At 37.3% G+C, this 14,189-nt stretch overlaps 1 protein-coding gene across 3 annotated transcripts in view; it reads left to right on the forward strand.

Annotated features, from left to right (window-relative positions):
* EPB41L4A (erythrocyte membrane protein band 4.1 like 4A) overlaps positions 1-14,189 on the forward strand; it is a 240,970-nt gene that overhangs the window by 214,822 nt on the left and 11,959 nt on the right. For all 3 annotated transcript variants that reach the window (XM_040621976.1, XM_040621978.1, XM_040621977.1), the window contains one exon: positions 2,679-2,798. In XM_040621976.1, the coding sequence (XP_040477910.1) occupies positions 2,679-2,798 (120 nt within the window). The remainder of the gene's footprint in view (positions 1-2,678; positions 2,799-14,189) is intronic.

Raw genomic sequence — 14,189 nt, forward strand, 5'->3', positions numbered from 1 at the left:
AGATTTGCTTGTTTAAAAATAAATAAATAAAGATCTACTTATTTTTGGAGAGCGAGAGCTAGCTCGTGAGTGTGGTGGGAGGGGCAGAGGGAAAGAGGGTCTTAAGCAGACTCTGCACTGAGTGCAGAGCCTGACAGTGGGGCTCGATCTCACAACCCTGAGACCACCACCTGAACTGAAAACAGGAGTCGGACACTTAACCAGCTGTGCCACCCAGATGCCCTAGGAGACCTGGGTTTTATGTGTTTTTCTGGGCAATTGGAGGTGTGGGTTCCTATGTGAGTGTCTCTTCCTGACTCTGGGTCCCTCAGTCCTGGGAGTATCCAGGACTGCTCCCCAGCCAGACTGTCACACGATAGAATAGAATGGCTCAGAGATTGTAGGTTCTGGCTACAAAATACATATATGTGTGTGTGTATGTATATGCACATGACATTTTCACGTGGGAGTGTTTGTTTCAAAGAATGATTAATAATTATGACCTTCAAGTAGTATACCTTCTCCTATTTTTCTTTAGATATTTCTAAGATCCATAGCGGTGTATATCCAATTTTAATTTCCTCTGTACATGCTGTGAGAGAGGGAACTATGTTCTTGAACCTGTGAAACATGCCATGACTGTATCCTGTTAATTTTCATGTAACAGCCTATTAGAAATGAAAGCTTCAATGAGGAAACACAGTTCAAAGGCTTGAAGTGTGTTACAGATCGTTTTTTTACCTAACACGATTTCTCTTTAGAGAGATTTAAATCATTTCTTCTTCATAGAGTACTGTTCTTTTTAACTTGAATTTGCTTTACCCTGTCTTTAAGTTACATGTGAAATGAGTATCTGTTCCTCATCTGCGGATTTGCAGTTATAAGCAAATGTAAATACCCGCCCCACAGTCCGAGCTAAGCACTATTAACAGGACAATCAAAAGATATCTGTTCAGAAAGAGAAATGTCTCCAGACGTGTCCATCTGTTCTTTTCATTTTTGTTTTGAAGTAGTTGTGCTCATGTGGTCACAGGTCTGTGATGACGACCTTGCGGCTCCATGCTGTTCTCTCACACCCTGGAACATCAGTGTCTGGAGCAGCTTCCTGAAGACCTTAAATAAATAAAAAGTAAAATACTCTGGGGCTGCCTGGGTGGCTCAGTTGGTTAGGTGTCTGCTTTCGGCTCAGGTCATGATCCCGAGGTCCTGGGATCAAGCCCCCTGTCACTTTTGTTCACTTGCGAGCATGTGCTCTGTCTCTCTGTCAAATAAACAAATAAAATCTTTTTTTAAAAAGTTAAATATTCAAATAACAGGTGTTTGATTTTTTAAAAAGATTTTATTTATTTGAGAGAGACAGCAAGGGAGCACAAGCAGGGAGAGCAACAGAAGGCAGCTCCCCGCTGAGCAGGGAGCCAGACACGGGCTGGACCCCAAGACCCCTGAATCATGACCTGAGCTAAAGGCAGATGCTTAACCAAGGGAGCCACCGAGGCACCCCCAGGTTTTGATTTTTGCAGGGAATACTCATGGCTTCACAGCATCATTGCAGTGCATTCCAGACAGTATTGCTTTATCTCGATACTTCTCCCCCACCTCTCCCCTGCAGCACCTTACTCTTGTTATTAGAAAGACTTAATACAGCAAAAGTCCAGAACTTCTGCAGTGTGGTCCATGGATGGGTACTGTTAGGTTAATACAGTATCTTAACATTCCGTATTGGTTGTCAGTACTTAAAAATTGGAAGAGTTCACTTTAAAAGTCCAAATTTGTAGATTATCTTTAGAAAATGAGAAGATTTGGAAGACCGTCCTGTGATCTCACATGGCAGGTGCCTCTGCCTCCCAGTACCCCCGCCCCTCCCCCCCGATTTCCCTTTCCCTTATTTACATTCCCTGCCTGGCCCCCCAGCCGCATTGAATGTTCACCTGTCCTGCCTCTTCACCACATCAGCAGCCATCGTCACAATGCTGTGTGCTGCCCAGCTGCTAAGGCATGATGCCACCACTGTTAGCTTTCTGTACGTCTAGTTTCTGTCTTAAAAATGGGCATTTTGGGGTGGGCGCCTGGGTGGTGCAGTCAGTTAAGCATCCAACTCTGGATTTCAGCTCAAGTCGTAATCGGGGTCCTGAGATCAGGTTCTGCGCTGAGCGTGGAGCCTGCATAGTATCCACTCTCTCCCTCTCCCTCTGCTCCTCCTCCCAGGTCCCTCCCTCTGCTCTCTCTCAAACAGAAGAGGAGGGGATCATATCTGGCACTTTTTGTCCCTGAAAACTTTGACAATTAGTGTGAATTTTTAAGAACACTTCAAGTAAAATTATTTATTGCTGCTTTGGTTAGTATGTTTTTAAGAAAAGATTTTGTTTCATGATTTAAGATCAGCCCTATAGCAGACACTGCTGGTGTAGTCAAAACTTAAAATATGTTTTAAATGAATTTTTTGTTTGACACGTCTATTTCTTAGAAGAGTTTAAGCCAAAGATAGAAGCCTGAAACTAATATATACTTACATATTTATGCATAAATATTCTAACACAATTTTAATAAAATTACTTCTTAAATAACTTTCGGTTTCTTAATAACTTCCCAATAACTTATTTGATAACTTGTAAACTTTTAAAAGCAAGTTTAGGATGAACCAAAAGACAGAGCACCGCATGTGTGAATGTTAACTTGAGACGAATGGTCTTCCGTTTCAGAACACGGCAGGAGAATGACATGGTTGATTCGGCACCTCAGTGGGAAGCTGTATTAAGGAGACAAAAGGAAAAAAATCAGGCGGACCCCAACAACAGACGATCCAGACATAGATCTCGCTCGTACGTGGACTCTCTTTATACCTTTATTCAAAACTGCGAAGCATGAAGTAGCATGCCGATTCTGGGGCAGACGGGGCTGTCTCTTTGAGGGCTTCTGGAGTGATTTTAGTTCTACCACGATTATCCCATTGTTTGTCTGTCATATAAACCTTCCCATGTTTGTGACGTTCATTAACTCCCTCTGAAGCCAGAGAGGTTGGAGCGTTGCCAAAACGAAATGTCAAAAACAAGGCTGTCATGACTCTGTGTCGTTTTGTTTTTAAACCAAGTAAGTGGGAACAGTCTTTGGCTGTTGGCAAAAATACCTGCTGCTTCTCTCAATTTGAGTCTGCAGAATTCTTGGAGTCTTGCTCGAGATCGAACCAGATGTGAATATCTTCCTATTAAATTACCATCTGTGAGCAATAGGCAGTGAGTGATTCATTACACCCCAATGTTGGGATTTGCCTGTGCCTCTGTTGCTAGGCAATGCCATGTGTGAGCACAATTACCCTGTAATGATGAAATTGCCAGTCCCCCAAATTAATTTTCTTTTGAGCTGATTAAATTTCTAGGTTGTTTTTTTTTAATGTGTGCATCATTCAGATTTAGATACCCCCATCTCCACACCCCTTCCCAAAGCATACCTTTTAAGTGAGCTGGGACTAACTACCCATCCCTTTGTGATCCTAGGTGGTTAGGTGTCTGGTGTTGCTTATTCCTGGAAGGAGGGATTAGTGTCTCAGATAGGGTGGTGGAAGGATGCCAAAGAGTGGATGCAGAGACAGCCTGTAGTTAGGGGGAAGGGGGTCCAGGGAGCCAGGCAACAGGGTGTCAGTTCAGGTTAACAGAGGCCAGGAGAGGGCTCTGGAGGAACACCCCAGAATCTTGTGTGCCTCTAAGGGATGCTTTTCAGTCTTAGGTGCTTACTTTTTAATTAGAAGTTATCCTAGAGTATGTTTTTGTTTTTATCAGTAGTACATCATAATGAGTGATGTCTGTGTCTTTTCTAATAGAAAATTCTCAAGTAGTCACTGTGCAGAGTACCAGACCCTTATAGATTTAATTTATTTGTTGCTCCATAATATTTTTGTTCTGGAACCTAATTAAAATGTACAATTTAAAACAGAAGTTAATAAATTTTCCCTTGTCTTGAGTACTACCTTCCCCCAGCTCCATTATAAAAGAGAAGTTTAGGACTGGAAGAATCAAGACCTCATGGTTGACAGTTTAACCAAAAGGCACAGAATCCCAAGATCAGGATGCAGCATAGTCATGGGTGAATCTTCTGCAACCACGCTTTTACCTTTCCATGTGGAATCTTCTTTGAGGTTCTTGTAATACACAAGGTTTGGTGACTTGGCATTAAATCTTAAAAACAGCATTTAGTTTTTGTAATAATTTCTAAAGCATTATAAATTCAATTAAATGCCAATAGTAAATTTCATTTATTAAAAGGGGAAAAACAAAATAAAATTGGGAAAAATTTTATATATAAATTTTGAAGAAGTCAAAAAACATTACTGGAGGCAATATTTAAAATTTTTGAGTAATAGTCCATTTGTATGATTATACCACACCTTGCTTATGCATTCTCCTCTTGATAGGCATATGGTTTGTTTCCACTTTTTGCTATTGTGTTAAAAGTTTCTGTACACATTCTGTACAAGCATATCTATGGAGTATGTTGTGCCCGGGGATAAATACCTGAGCGGAATTGCTGGGTTAGAGGGTATTTCTAACCATATTAAATGTAATAATAGTCTACCAAAATGATTTCCAAGAAGGCTGTGTCATTTTACACCCTCACTAGCGGTGTGTGAGAGTTCTGATTCTGCCCTATTCTTGCAAATACTTAGTTCTGTCTTATTAATTTTAGCTAATCTGTTTGGCTTGAAGTGGTATCCCATTATGGTTTCAATTAACATTTCCCTGATGACTAATGATGTTAACCACATTTTCCTGTGTTTTTTGGTTATTTATGTATTTTCCTTTTTAAAGTGTTTAAGTTTTTGCACATTTTAATTGGATTGTTTCTTTTTTATTACTTATTTGTAGGGTTCTTTATATAGTCTGGATATAAATTCTTTTTCAGTTATGTGTATGATGTATATTTTCTTCCTAGCTGTGGTTGCTTTTTCATGTTCTTAACATTGTTCTTTGATAGGCAGACATTTTAAATTTTGAGGAAGACCAGGATATCATTTTGTTTTCACTTATAGTTAAGACTTTTTTACATCTTAAGGAATATTTGCCTACCCCAAAGTCACAAAGATGTTCTTATACCTTTTTTCCAACAGGTTTATAGATTCTGCTTTTTATTTAGTTAGGTCTATCATCCATCTAAAATTAATTGCTCAGTGTGTATGAGGTAGAAGTAGATATTGAGAAGTTTTTTCCAGGTGCTTATGCAGTATTCCAGGTCCTTTTGTTTAAAAGACTAACTTCATTGAACTGCCTTGGGGCCTCTGTTGAAAATCAATTGACTGCTTATATGTGGGCCAATTTTCTTTCACTGATCTACTTGTTTATTCCTAAGCCACCATGTTGTCTTGGTTACTGTAGCTTTATAGTAAGACTTGAATCAGGCAGTGTAAATTCTCCAATGTTGTTGTTTTTTATTTTCAAGATTGCTTTCGATATTTTAGGTCTTCTGCAGTTCTATATGAATTTTTGAATCAGCTTGTTAGATTTTGCAAAAAAAAAATAGACTTTAGGCTTATGTTGAATCTATAGCTCAATTTGGAGAAAATTCTTAACCATTTATTTAAGCCTCTTAACATCTTTCAGCAATGTTTTTTTTTTTGGATTTCAATACATAGTTACTGCATTTATTTTGTTACATTTAATCCTAAATTTTTAATATTTTTAATAGTATTGAACTATACTTTAAAAATGTTATTTTCCAATTGTTGGTTAGATAGAAACACAAATTATTTTTCATATTAATATTGTATCTTGCCGCTTTGCAACCTTGTTAAATTGATTTCATATCTCTGGGAGCTTTTTTTGTTTTTAAAGATTTTATTTATTTATTTGAGAGAGAGAACGAGAGAGAGAGAGAGAGAGAGAGAACATGAGAGGAGTGAGGGTCAGAGGGAGAAGCAGACTCCCTGCTGAGCAGGAAGCCCAATGTGGGACTCTATCCTGGGACTCCCGGATCATGACCTGAGCTGAAGGCAGATGCTTAACCAACTGAGCCACTCAGGTGCCCCTCTGGGAGCTTTTTTTTAAAAAAAAAAAACACAAAACTTATTAGGATTTTTCACATTTACAATCCTGTTGTGACCAGAGTCCACTTTCCTTTATTTCTAATCTTTTTTCTTTTTATTTCTATTTTTTCCCTTAATGCACTGGCTAGATCTTCCAGTATAGTGTTGAATTACAATGTTGAATAGAAGTTGTAAGAAAGGAGGCCTCCTTAGCTTGTTCTCTTTGTTAGGGGGAAACATTCAATATGTCGTAATAAGTATGATGCTAGCTATATGATTGAGGAAGATCCATTCTATCTCTAGTGTAAGAGTAATTATCATGAATGAGTTTGAATTTTGTTACAAGCTTTTTCTGCATCTGAGATGACTGTATGTGGGTTTTCTTCTTTATTCTGTTAGTGGGAGAATTACAGTGATTCAATTTTGAATGGTACATCCTTGCATTCCTGAGATAAGCCCTCAGGGTCCTGCTATATTATCTATTCTATATATTGCTGGGTTCTATTTGATATGATTTTGTTAAGAAATATGGTCTGTAATTTTCTTGTAGTATCTTAGTCAGGTTTCTGGTAACAGGTTTTTACTGGTCATTTAAAATAATTTGGCAAGTGTTCAAACACCCTTTCTCCATTTTCTGTAATAGTTAATATAAAAAATTATCATCATTCCTTCCTTAAATATTTGATATAATTCACCAGTAAAACCATCTTTGCTTGGAATTTTCTTTATGGAAAGTTTCAAATTACAATCTCAGTTTCCTGAACAGATATCGATTGATTTGGCTATTCTGATTTTTACTTGTTTTGTGTAGGTTTAAGTATTCTTTTTTTTTTTTTTTTTAAGATTTTATCTATTTATTTGACAGAGATAGAGACAGCCAGCGAGAGAGGGAACACAAGCAGGGGGAGTAGGAGAGGAAGAAGCAGGCTCATAGCGGAGGAGCCTGATGTGGGGCTCGATCCCAGAACGCCGGGATCACACCCTGAGCCGAAGGCAGACGCTTAACCGCTGTGCCACCCAGGCGCCCCTAGGTTTAAGTATTCTTTAAAAAGAATTTGTTTGGGACGCCTGGGTGGTTCAGTCTGTTAAGCGTCTGCCTTTGGCTCAGGTCATGATCCCAGGGTTCTGGGAATGAGCCCTGCGTCAGGCTCCCTGCTCAACAGGAAGCCTGCTTCTCCCTCTGCCTACAGCTCCCCCTTCTCATGCTCTCTCTGAAATAAATAAATAAAATCTTGAAAAATAAATTAAAAAAAATAAAAAGAATTTGTTCATTTTATCTAAATTATCAAATCTTTTAGCGAAAATTTGTTCATAATAATTCTTTAGTATCTTTTTAACATCTGTTGTGTCACCTCTTTTATTCCTAATGTTGATAATTTGCTTTTTCTCTTAATTTTTCCCTTAATCTGTCTTTTCAGAGAACTAACTTTGGGTTTGTTGATTTTCATTGTTGTCTAGCTCATTGATTTCCACTCTTTATTACTTCCTTCTATTTTGTCTTTTATTTGTTCTTTTTTTCACCTTCTTATATTAAACCTTTCTCCCTTTTCAATATAACTATAAAGTTGCAGATTTCTCCCAAACCTTATAGTTTTGACTGTGTCTCACATATTTTGATAAGTGTTTTCATTATCACGTAGTTGAAAAGCATTTTTAATTTCTTGTGATTTCTTTGACCCTAAACTTCATTTTTTAGTAATGTGTTGATTAATTTCCAAATATTAGAGGATTTTGTAGATACCTCATGAGTATTATTGCTTTCTAATTTAATTCCATTGTGATAAAAAAAATCTATTAAGATTCCTTTGAAGTTTACTGAGCCTTGTTTTATGACCTAGCATATTATCTTTCATGATGAGCGATCTGTGGACTTGAAAAGAATGAGTATTCTCGGGCATTGGGTGTCAGCTGTAAATGTCAAGGAGGTCTAGTTAACTTATAGTGTTGTTCAGATGCTCTGCATCTTTTCTGGTTTCTTTGTTTACTCTTCAGTCAGTCATTGGAGGGGGATGTTAAAATTTCCAGTAATGATAATGGATTTGTCTGTTTTACTCTTTAGTTTTGTCAGTTTTCACTTCTTAACTTGCTTTTGCAAGTTATTTTGAAGCTCTGGTATTAGGTACCTACATATTTGCAATTTTTTGGTCTTCCTGATGAATTGACCCATTTATCACTATGAAATGTCTTCTTTATATATGTCTTCTTTATATATATATAATATGTATATATTATGTATAATATGTAAATATAATATGCATGTATGTATAATATGTATATATAATATGTGTATATATATATAATATATATATATGTCTTCATTATGTCTTTTTCATGTTCGCTGATTACGTTATATCCTTTTAATCCTTTCATTTTTAGCCAAGGTCTGTCTTTTTATTTATTTATTTATTTATTTATTTATTTATTTATTTTTTTTTTAGATTTTATTTATTTATGTGACAGAGAGACAGCCAGAGAGAGAGGGAACACAGCAGGGGGAGTGGGAGAGGAAGAAGCAGGCTCCCAGCGGAGGAGCCCGATGTGGGACTCGATCCCGGTACGCCAGGATCACGCCCTGAGCCGAAGGCAGACGCTTTAATGACTGCGCTACCCAGGCGCCCCTGTCTTTTTATTTAGAGTCCATCTCTTGATCTCTTGTAGACAGCATATGGTTGGACTTTTTTTTTTTAAATCTTGTCTGACCATCTCTACCTTTTAAATTGAATATTAGTATATTTGCAGTTCATGTAATTATTAGTATTTAGTGGTTTAAGTGTAGCATTTTGCTCTTTTTCCTATTTACTGTATCTGTTTTTTTTTTTTGTTGGTTTGTCCCCCATTTCCTATTACATTTTGTGTTAGTTGAATATTTTTTGGTACTCCATTTTACTTGTAATTAACATCTTCCTACTATACTTTTTATTATTTTTTTTCTTTAGTGGGTTCTTGATGGCTTACAGTATGATTCCTTAATTTCTTACAGCGTGTTTAGGATTAATATCATAATATGTAAAATTTAGAAATCTTGGGAAAATATAGCTCCATTTATCCCCTCTTTGTCCTTTGTGTATTGTCGTACATCTTGTCTTTGCATATTAGTAGCCCCATGTTACAATGTTATTATCTTCGCTTAAACAGGAAGTTGTTTTTAAAAGAAATGAAGAGGAAAAAAAATTATTGTAGTAGACAGAAAATAGTCCCCTAGATGTGTCCATATCTTAATCTCCAAGACTTGTAAATCTTTTGTGTTAGATGGCAAAAGGGAATTAAGGTTGCAGGTAGAATTGATTGTTAATCATTTGACCTGCAAGAGATCTCCTGAGTTATTCAGGTGGGCTCAAAGTAATCCCAGCATCCTTAAAAAGTAGAAAAAAAGGACAGGAGAAGGAGTGAGAATGATTCAGTTTGAGAAGAATTCAATCTGCTGTTGCTGGCTTTGAAGATGGAGGAAGGGGCCATGAGCTAAAGAATGGGGGCAGCCTCTAAATTTGGAAGAGGTAAGGAAATGCATTTTCCCCTGGAGCCTCCAGAAAGGAATGTAGCTCTGTCAACACCTTGATTTTAGCCCAGTGAGACCTCGGTCAGATTTCTGATCTACAGAACTTTATGATAAGAAATTTGTTGTTTTAAGCCACCGAATTTGAGGTAATTGGCTACAGCAGCAATAGAAAATGAATACAGTTACCCATTTATTTACTGTTATCACTGTGTTCTGTTTTTTCCATCTAGATCTGACATTCTATTTTTCTTCCTCTAGCATTTCTTATAGTACTGGTCTGCAGATGATACATTCTCTCAGCTTTATATGAAAATGTCTTTATTTTAACCCTTATTTGTAACAGATAATTTCTCTAGCTATAGGATTCCAAGTTGATGGGTTTTTCTTTCCCACTTAAAAGAGATTGTTTAGTTGTGTTCTCACTTCCATCATTTCTGATAGGTTGGTTTTCATTCTATAGGCACTTTGTCTTTCTTTTTGCTAGCTACTTTTATGATTTTTCCATTATCTTTAGTTTTTATCTCTTTGTGGTATAGCTAAATGTGGTTTTCTTTGTATTTATCATTTATGTTTTTATAATTTGATGTTTCTTCACCAAATTTCAGAGATTTTTGGCCATTATTTTTCAAATTCTTTTTTCTGACCCATTCAGTCTTCCTCTTTTCTTGGGCATCCAATTGTATATATGCTAGAACATTTAGTATTGTTGTACAAGCAAACAAGGTTCTGTTCATTTTTAAAACCTTTTTGCTCTTTTAAATTTTGATCATTTCTGTTGACATGTTTTTAACATCAACTCTTTCCCTGCTGTGTTGTCCAGTCTGCTCTTAGAGCCACTCTGAACTTTATACTTTCCTGTTCTAGAATTTCAGTTTTGTTCTTTTTATACTTTTTATTTCTTTGTTGAGATTTCCCATCTGTTAATTTATTTTGTCCATATTTTCCTTTAAATTGTTATACACATTTGTACAAGATGTTTTATTATTTTTTATTTTTTATTTATTTTAATAATGATTTTTTATTATATTATGTTAGTCACCATGTACAAGATGTTTTAAAGCCCTTGTTGGTGAATTCCCACATCCGTGTCTTTCAAAATCTGTTTCTATTGACTGATTTTATTATTTCTTAGATTATGATTATATTTTCTTATCTCTCTACATATGTAGTAATTTTTTTGTTGTATGCTGAAAATTTTAGATAATATCTAGGAGGAGGTTTGGATTACGCTGTCTTTTTTTGAAGAGTCAAATTTTGTTCTGGGAGGCAGCTAAATTATTATTGACTACTCTTTTTTTTTATTTAAGATTTTATTTATTTTAGAGAGAGAGCGTGCGCATGAGCATTCACACGAGTGGGGGAGGGGCCGAGGGGGGGAGAGAGGGACGAGAAGACTCCACACTGATCCCAGCCCATGGGCTTGATCCCATGACCCTGAGATCATGACTTGAACCTAAGTCAAGAGTCGGCTGCTTAACGGATTGAGCCACACAGGCACCCCGATTGTTGGCTACTCTTGATCTTATTTGTTACGTTTGGTTTTATGCTTTGATAGGGTGGGACTTTTTAGACTTTGTCATTAGCTTAAGGTGTGTTTTTTACTTTAGGCTTGGTCCTTATTCCTAAAGCCTGGCCTTTCTGGAGTCTTACTTGAATACACACTGTGCTCAGCATGGCTTGTCCACAGCAACTGCATCAGAACTCTGTACACTCTTCACACTCTCTGGTGTCTCCAGCTCTAAGCCTTGCAGCAGCTGCCCTCAGTCAGGCCTCACATAGTCTTACCCTGCTTATGTAGAGATTAAGTGCAGTGAATATACTCAGCCAACCTTAAGGAAAACCCCATACAGATTTCTGGTGGATTCCCCTTTTCTATTTTATTCTGCACTGTAAATTCCATCCTTATCAATAGCCTTACATTCTGATCTCTGCCTCCCTAGCCCCGTGAGACTGTTGCTTCTTGAGTTCCACTTTCCCTTTACCACACTGGGAAGGTGCCCCCAGGCAGGACACTGAAGCAGTTGGGGGGCTTTCCTCGTGCTTCCCTTTGCTCAAATATCAAAGGCTTATCTTATCTTGTCTGTTGCCCAGTGTCTGAAAAACGGTTGCTTTGTATATTTTGTTTTTTAGATCTTGAGGAGGGAAGGGTTCATCTGATACCAGTTACTGAATTGTGATCAGAAGCAGAAGTTCAGGAATACTCTTTTGAGGTGGAGAATTTTTTTTTTTCCCTCAAACTCATGATCCTAAGATCAAGACCTGAGCTGAGATCAAGAGTTGGACGCTTAACTGACTAAGCCACCCAGGTTCCCTGATAGAGAAATACCTTTAAATTGGGTATGGCTTTTATTAGGTCAGCTGAAATCAGAAAATAATGATACTTTAAACTTAAAATCTTATTTAAACTTTATTTTTAATCTTAACTACATGATAAAAATATCAGATCAGATAGAGGATTATCTCAGAAAAATGCAGTAATATGAGAGAACCCCATTAAGAGTTTGATGTTCTGGAATTTAGTTTTAAAGCAAACCATAAAAAGATTTAGCAAATGTTTGGGGTAATTTTGTAACTGAACTTGGGCCAAAGTGCAGTTAAAAAAATGACAAGTGAAGGAAAAAAAAATCTGTTTGAAGAGCAGTTCATTTGGAAGTTGCTCTGTCTTCTTGGTAAAAAGCAGATTGAGAAAGAAGACCTTCCCCACAGGAAGACCCGTTGGAAAACTTCTGTGGTGGGCTAGTGTGAAAGGTGGTTTTAGCTCAGAAGATGGTGGTAGAAATGAAGAGAAGTGGATGGAAACATATTTTGGAAGTAGGAGTGATGGATGTGGAGTGTTAGAGGTATTTTGGATGAATTTTCACTTTGGGGCTGATGGATGGAGTGGGTAGTCATGAGGTTTTACTGAGGGTGGGTGAGATGAGCTGGAGATGTGTGGGGAGAGAGTGTCAAGATTTTTGTTTTGTTAGGTTTGAGAAACCAAGTAGGCAATCGAATGGAAATGTCAAGTAGGCAACTGGATAAAACTGTTACAACTGCAAGATGGTGGAATACCTTATCTGGGCATACCGGGCTCCCTTTTCTTTGAGCCATGACATTAAAAATCTGAGGCTTGTTGACAGCTAAGGAAGTTATCTGCTGGGTGCTGTTGGCATTCTGGGCCTCCCTGGTGTTAGCTTACTGCCTAATCTCCATGGACTCCCTGTGTCTTCCTTACGCACAGATAATACAGTTCTCATAGTTTTGCTGAAAATTCGGGTCATACTTGAATTCAGATACCTGTGACATCATACCTGCAATTACACTTACTATAATTAGTAAGTTCTCCAGATCTTAGTTAATCTCTAGAAACACTGTAAGGTATTAATGTTTTTTGTTTTGTTTTTCCTTGAGATGAGGAGGAGGGGAGATATGAGGAGAGTACGGTGGGGCCAACTCACATGAAGATTAGAATTTGGTTCTATGCAAATTTAGGAACCACTACTGCTTTTTTAAAATGCGGAAGCATGGCTAGAGCAGCATCTGAGAAAGTAATTAAAATTGTTCTTCACATATATTTGGCATTTCAGGTATACAGTAAACCACTTAGCTCGCAATTACTCCCATATTCTTGAATTCCTACTGCACTGTCTATAAATCGTCACAAAGAGGTATATCCACTGGGGGTTTAGAATGGTATGATACATCGTTCACACATGCTTCATTCATTTGTTTTTAATTCCCAGTGAAAAGCTAGAAAACTGTATTTACTATAAGTACCAGAGACATACAATAGTATGAAATACAAAACTCCTCTCTCCTAAAACACGTTAAACTGAAATATAATTGGATCTCATCTAGGAAGTTGTTGAGAAGTACAGTTCTTTCTAGTACATTTTGCAGTTGCATTGCCATGACATTCTTGTTTACTTACTTACCATTAGAAAACTTTGATGAAACTGCTTTTCTGTATCAATCGTTACTCATTGGGGTATTTGGAAGAGGCACTGAAGCTAAAACAATAGTTCCCATAGGTTCAACTTGTGTGTGAGAGGCTCAGGCTCCCTCTGGTGGTGATAATGACTCACTATTTTTACTGAAAAATGATGATGCCAAGATGCGATTGTCAGGGTGAAGCGATGTTCCCAGGTAAACACCAAACAGAAGTCTGATGCCTTAAAGATTTAGCATGTAGGTTTCGGAAGTGACTCCTGAATGATCTTCAGCAGCGAGGTTGCTGGGCTCTGTGGCTTCCCAATCCTTCTTTAATTCTGCGAAGGAGGAGAAGATTAAGCTATCCCTTAATCATGTCTGTTCTGACTACTCAGGAATATGATGAGGAATTACTGAGATATTTGTTAAGGGCTTTGAATTTTTAAAATAAAGATGTTTTCTAAATTTACAGTTTTCTTAGTAACATATTTTCAGCTCCAAATTTCCTTTTAGAGCAGTGTTCAGTAGTAAGATCACAAAAATAAGTCAAATGCTACCACATTTATTTTTTTGTATGATATAGTACACAAAATATAGTGTATTGTACCCTATACTATAATATATAATGTTTTCTAGCTAATGTAATTGGAAGGTTAGAAAGATGTAGAAGGGGGATGCAGGCAGTGATGGGGTTTAAACCCTTTGTACAGTTGCCTGGATGGCTCAGTTGGTTAAGCATCCAACTCTTGGTTTCAGCTCAGGTCGTGATCTCACGGGTCATGGGATCGAGCCCCA

The sequence above is a fragment of the Ursus maritimus genome, unplaced genomic scaffold, assembly GCF_017311325.1.
Source record: "Ursus maritimus isolate PB19 unplaced genomic scaffold, ASM1731132v1 scaffold_5, whole genome shotgun sequence".
NCBI classification, from domain to species: domain Eukaryota; kingdom Metazoa; phylum Chordata; class Mammalia; order Carnivora; family Ursidae; genus Ursus; species Ursus maritimus.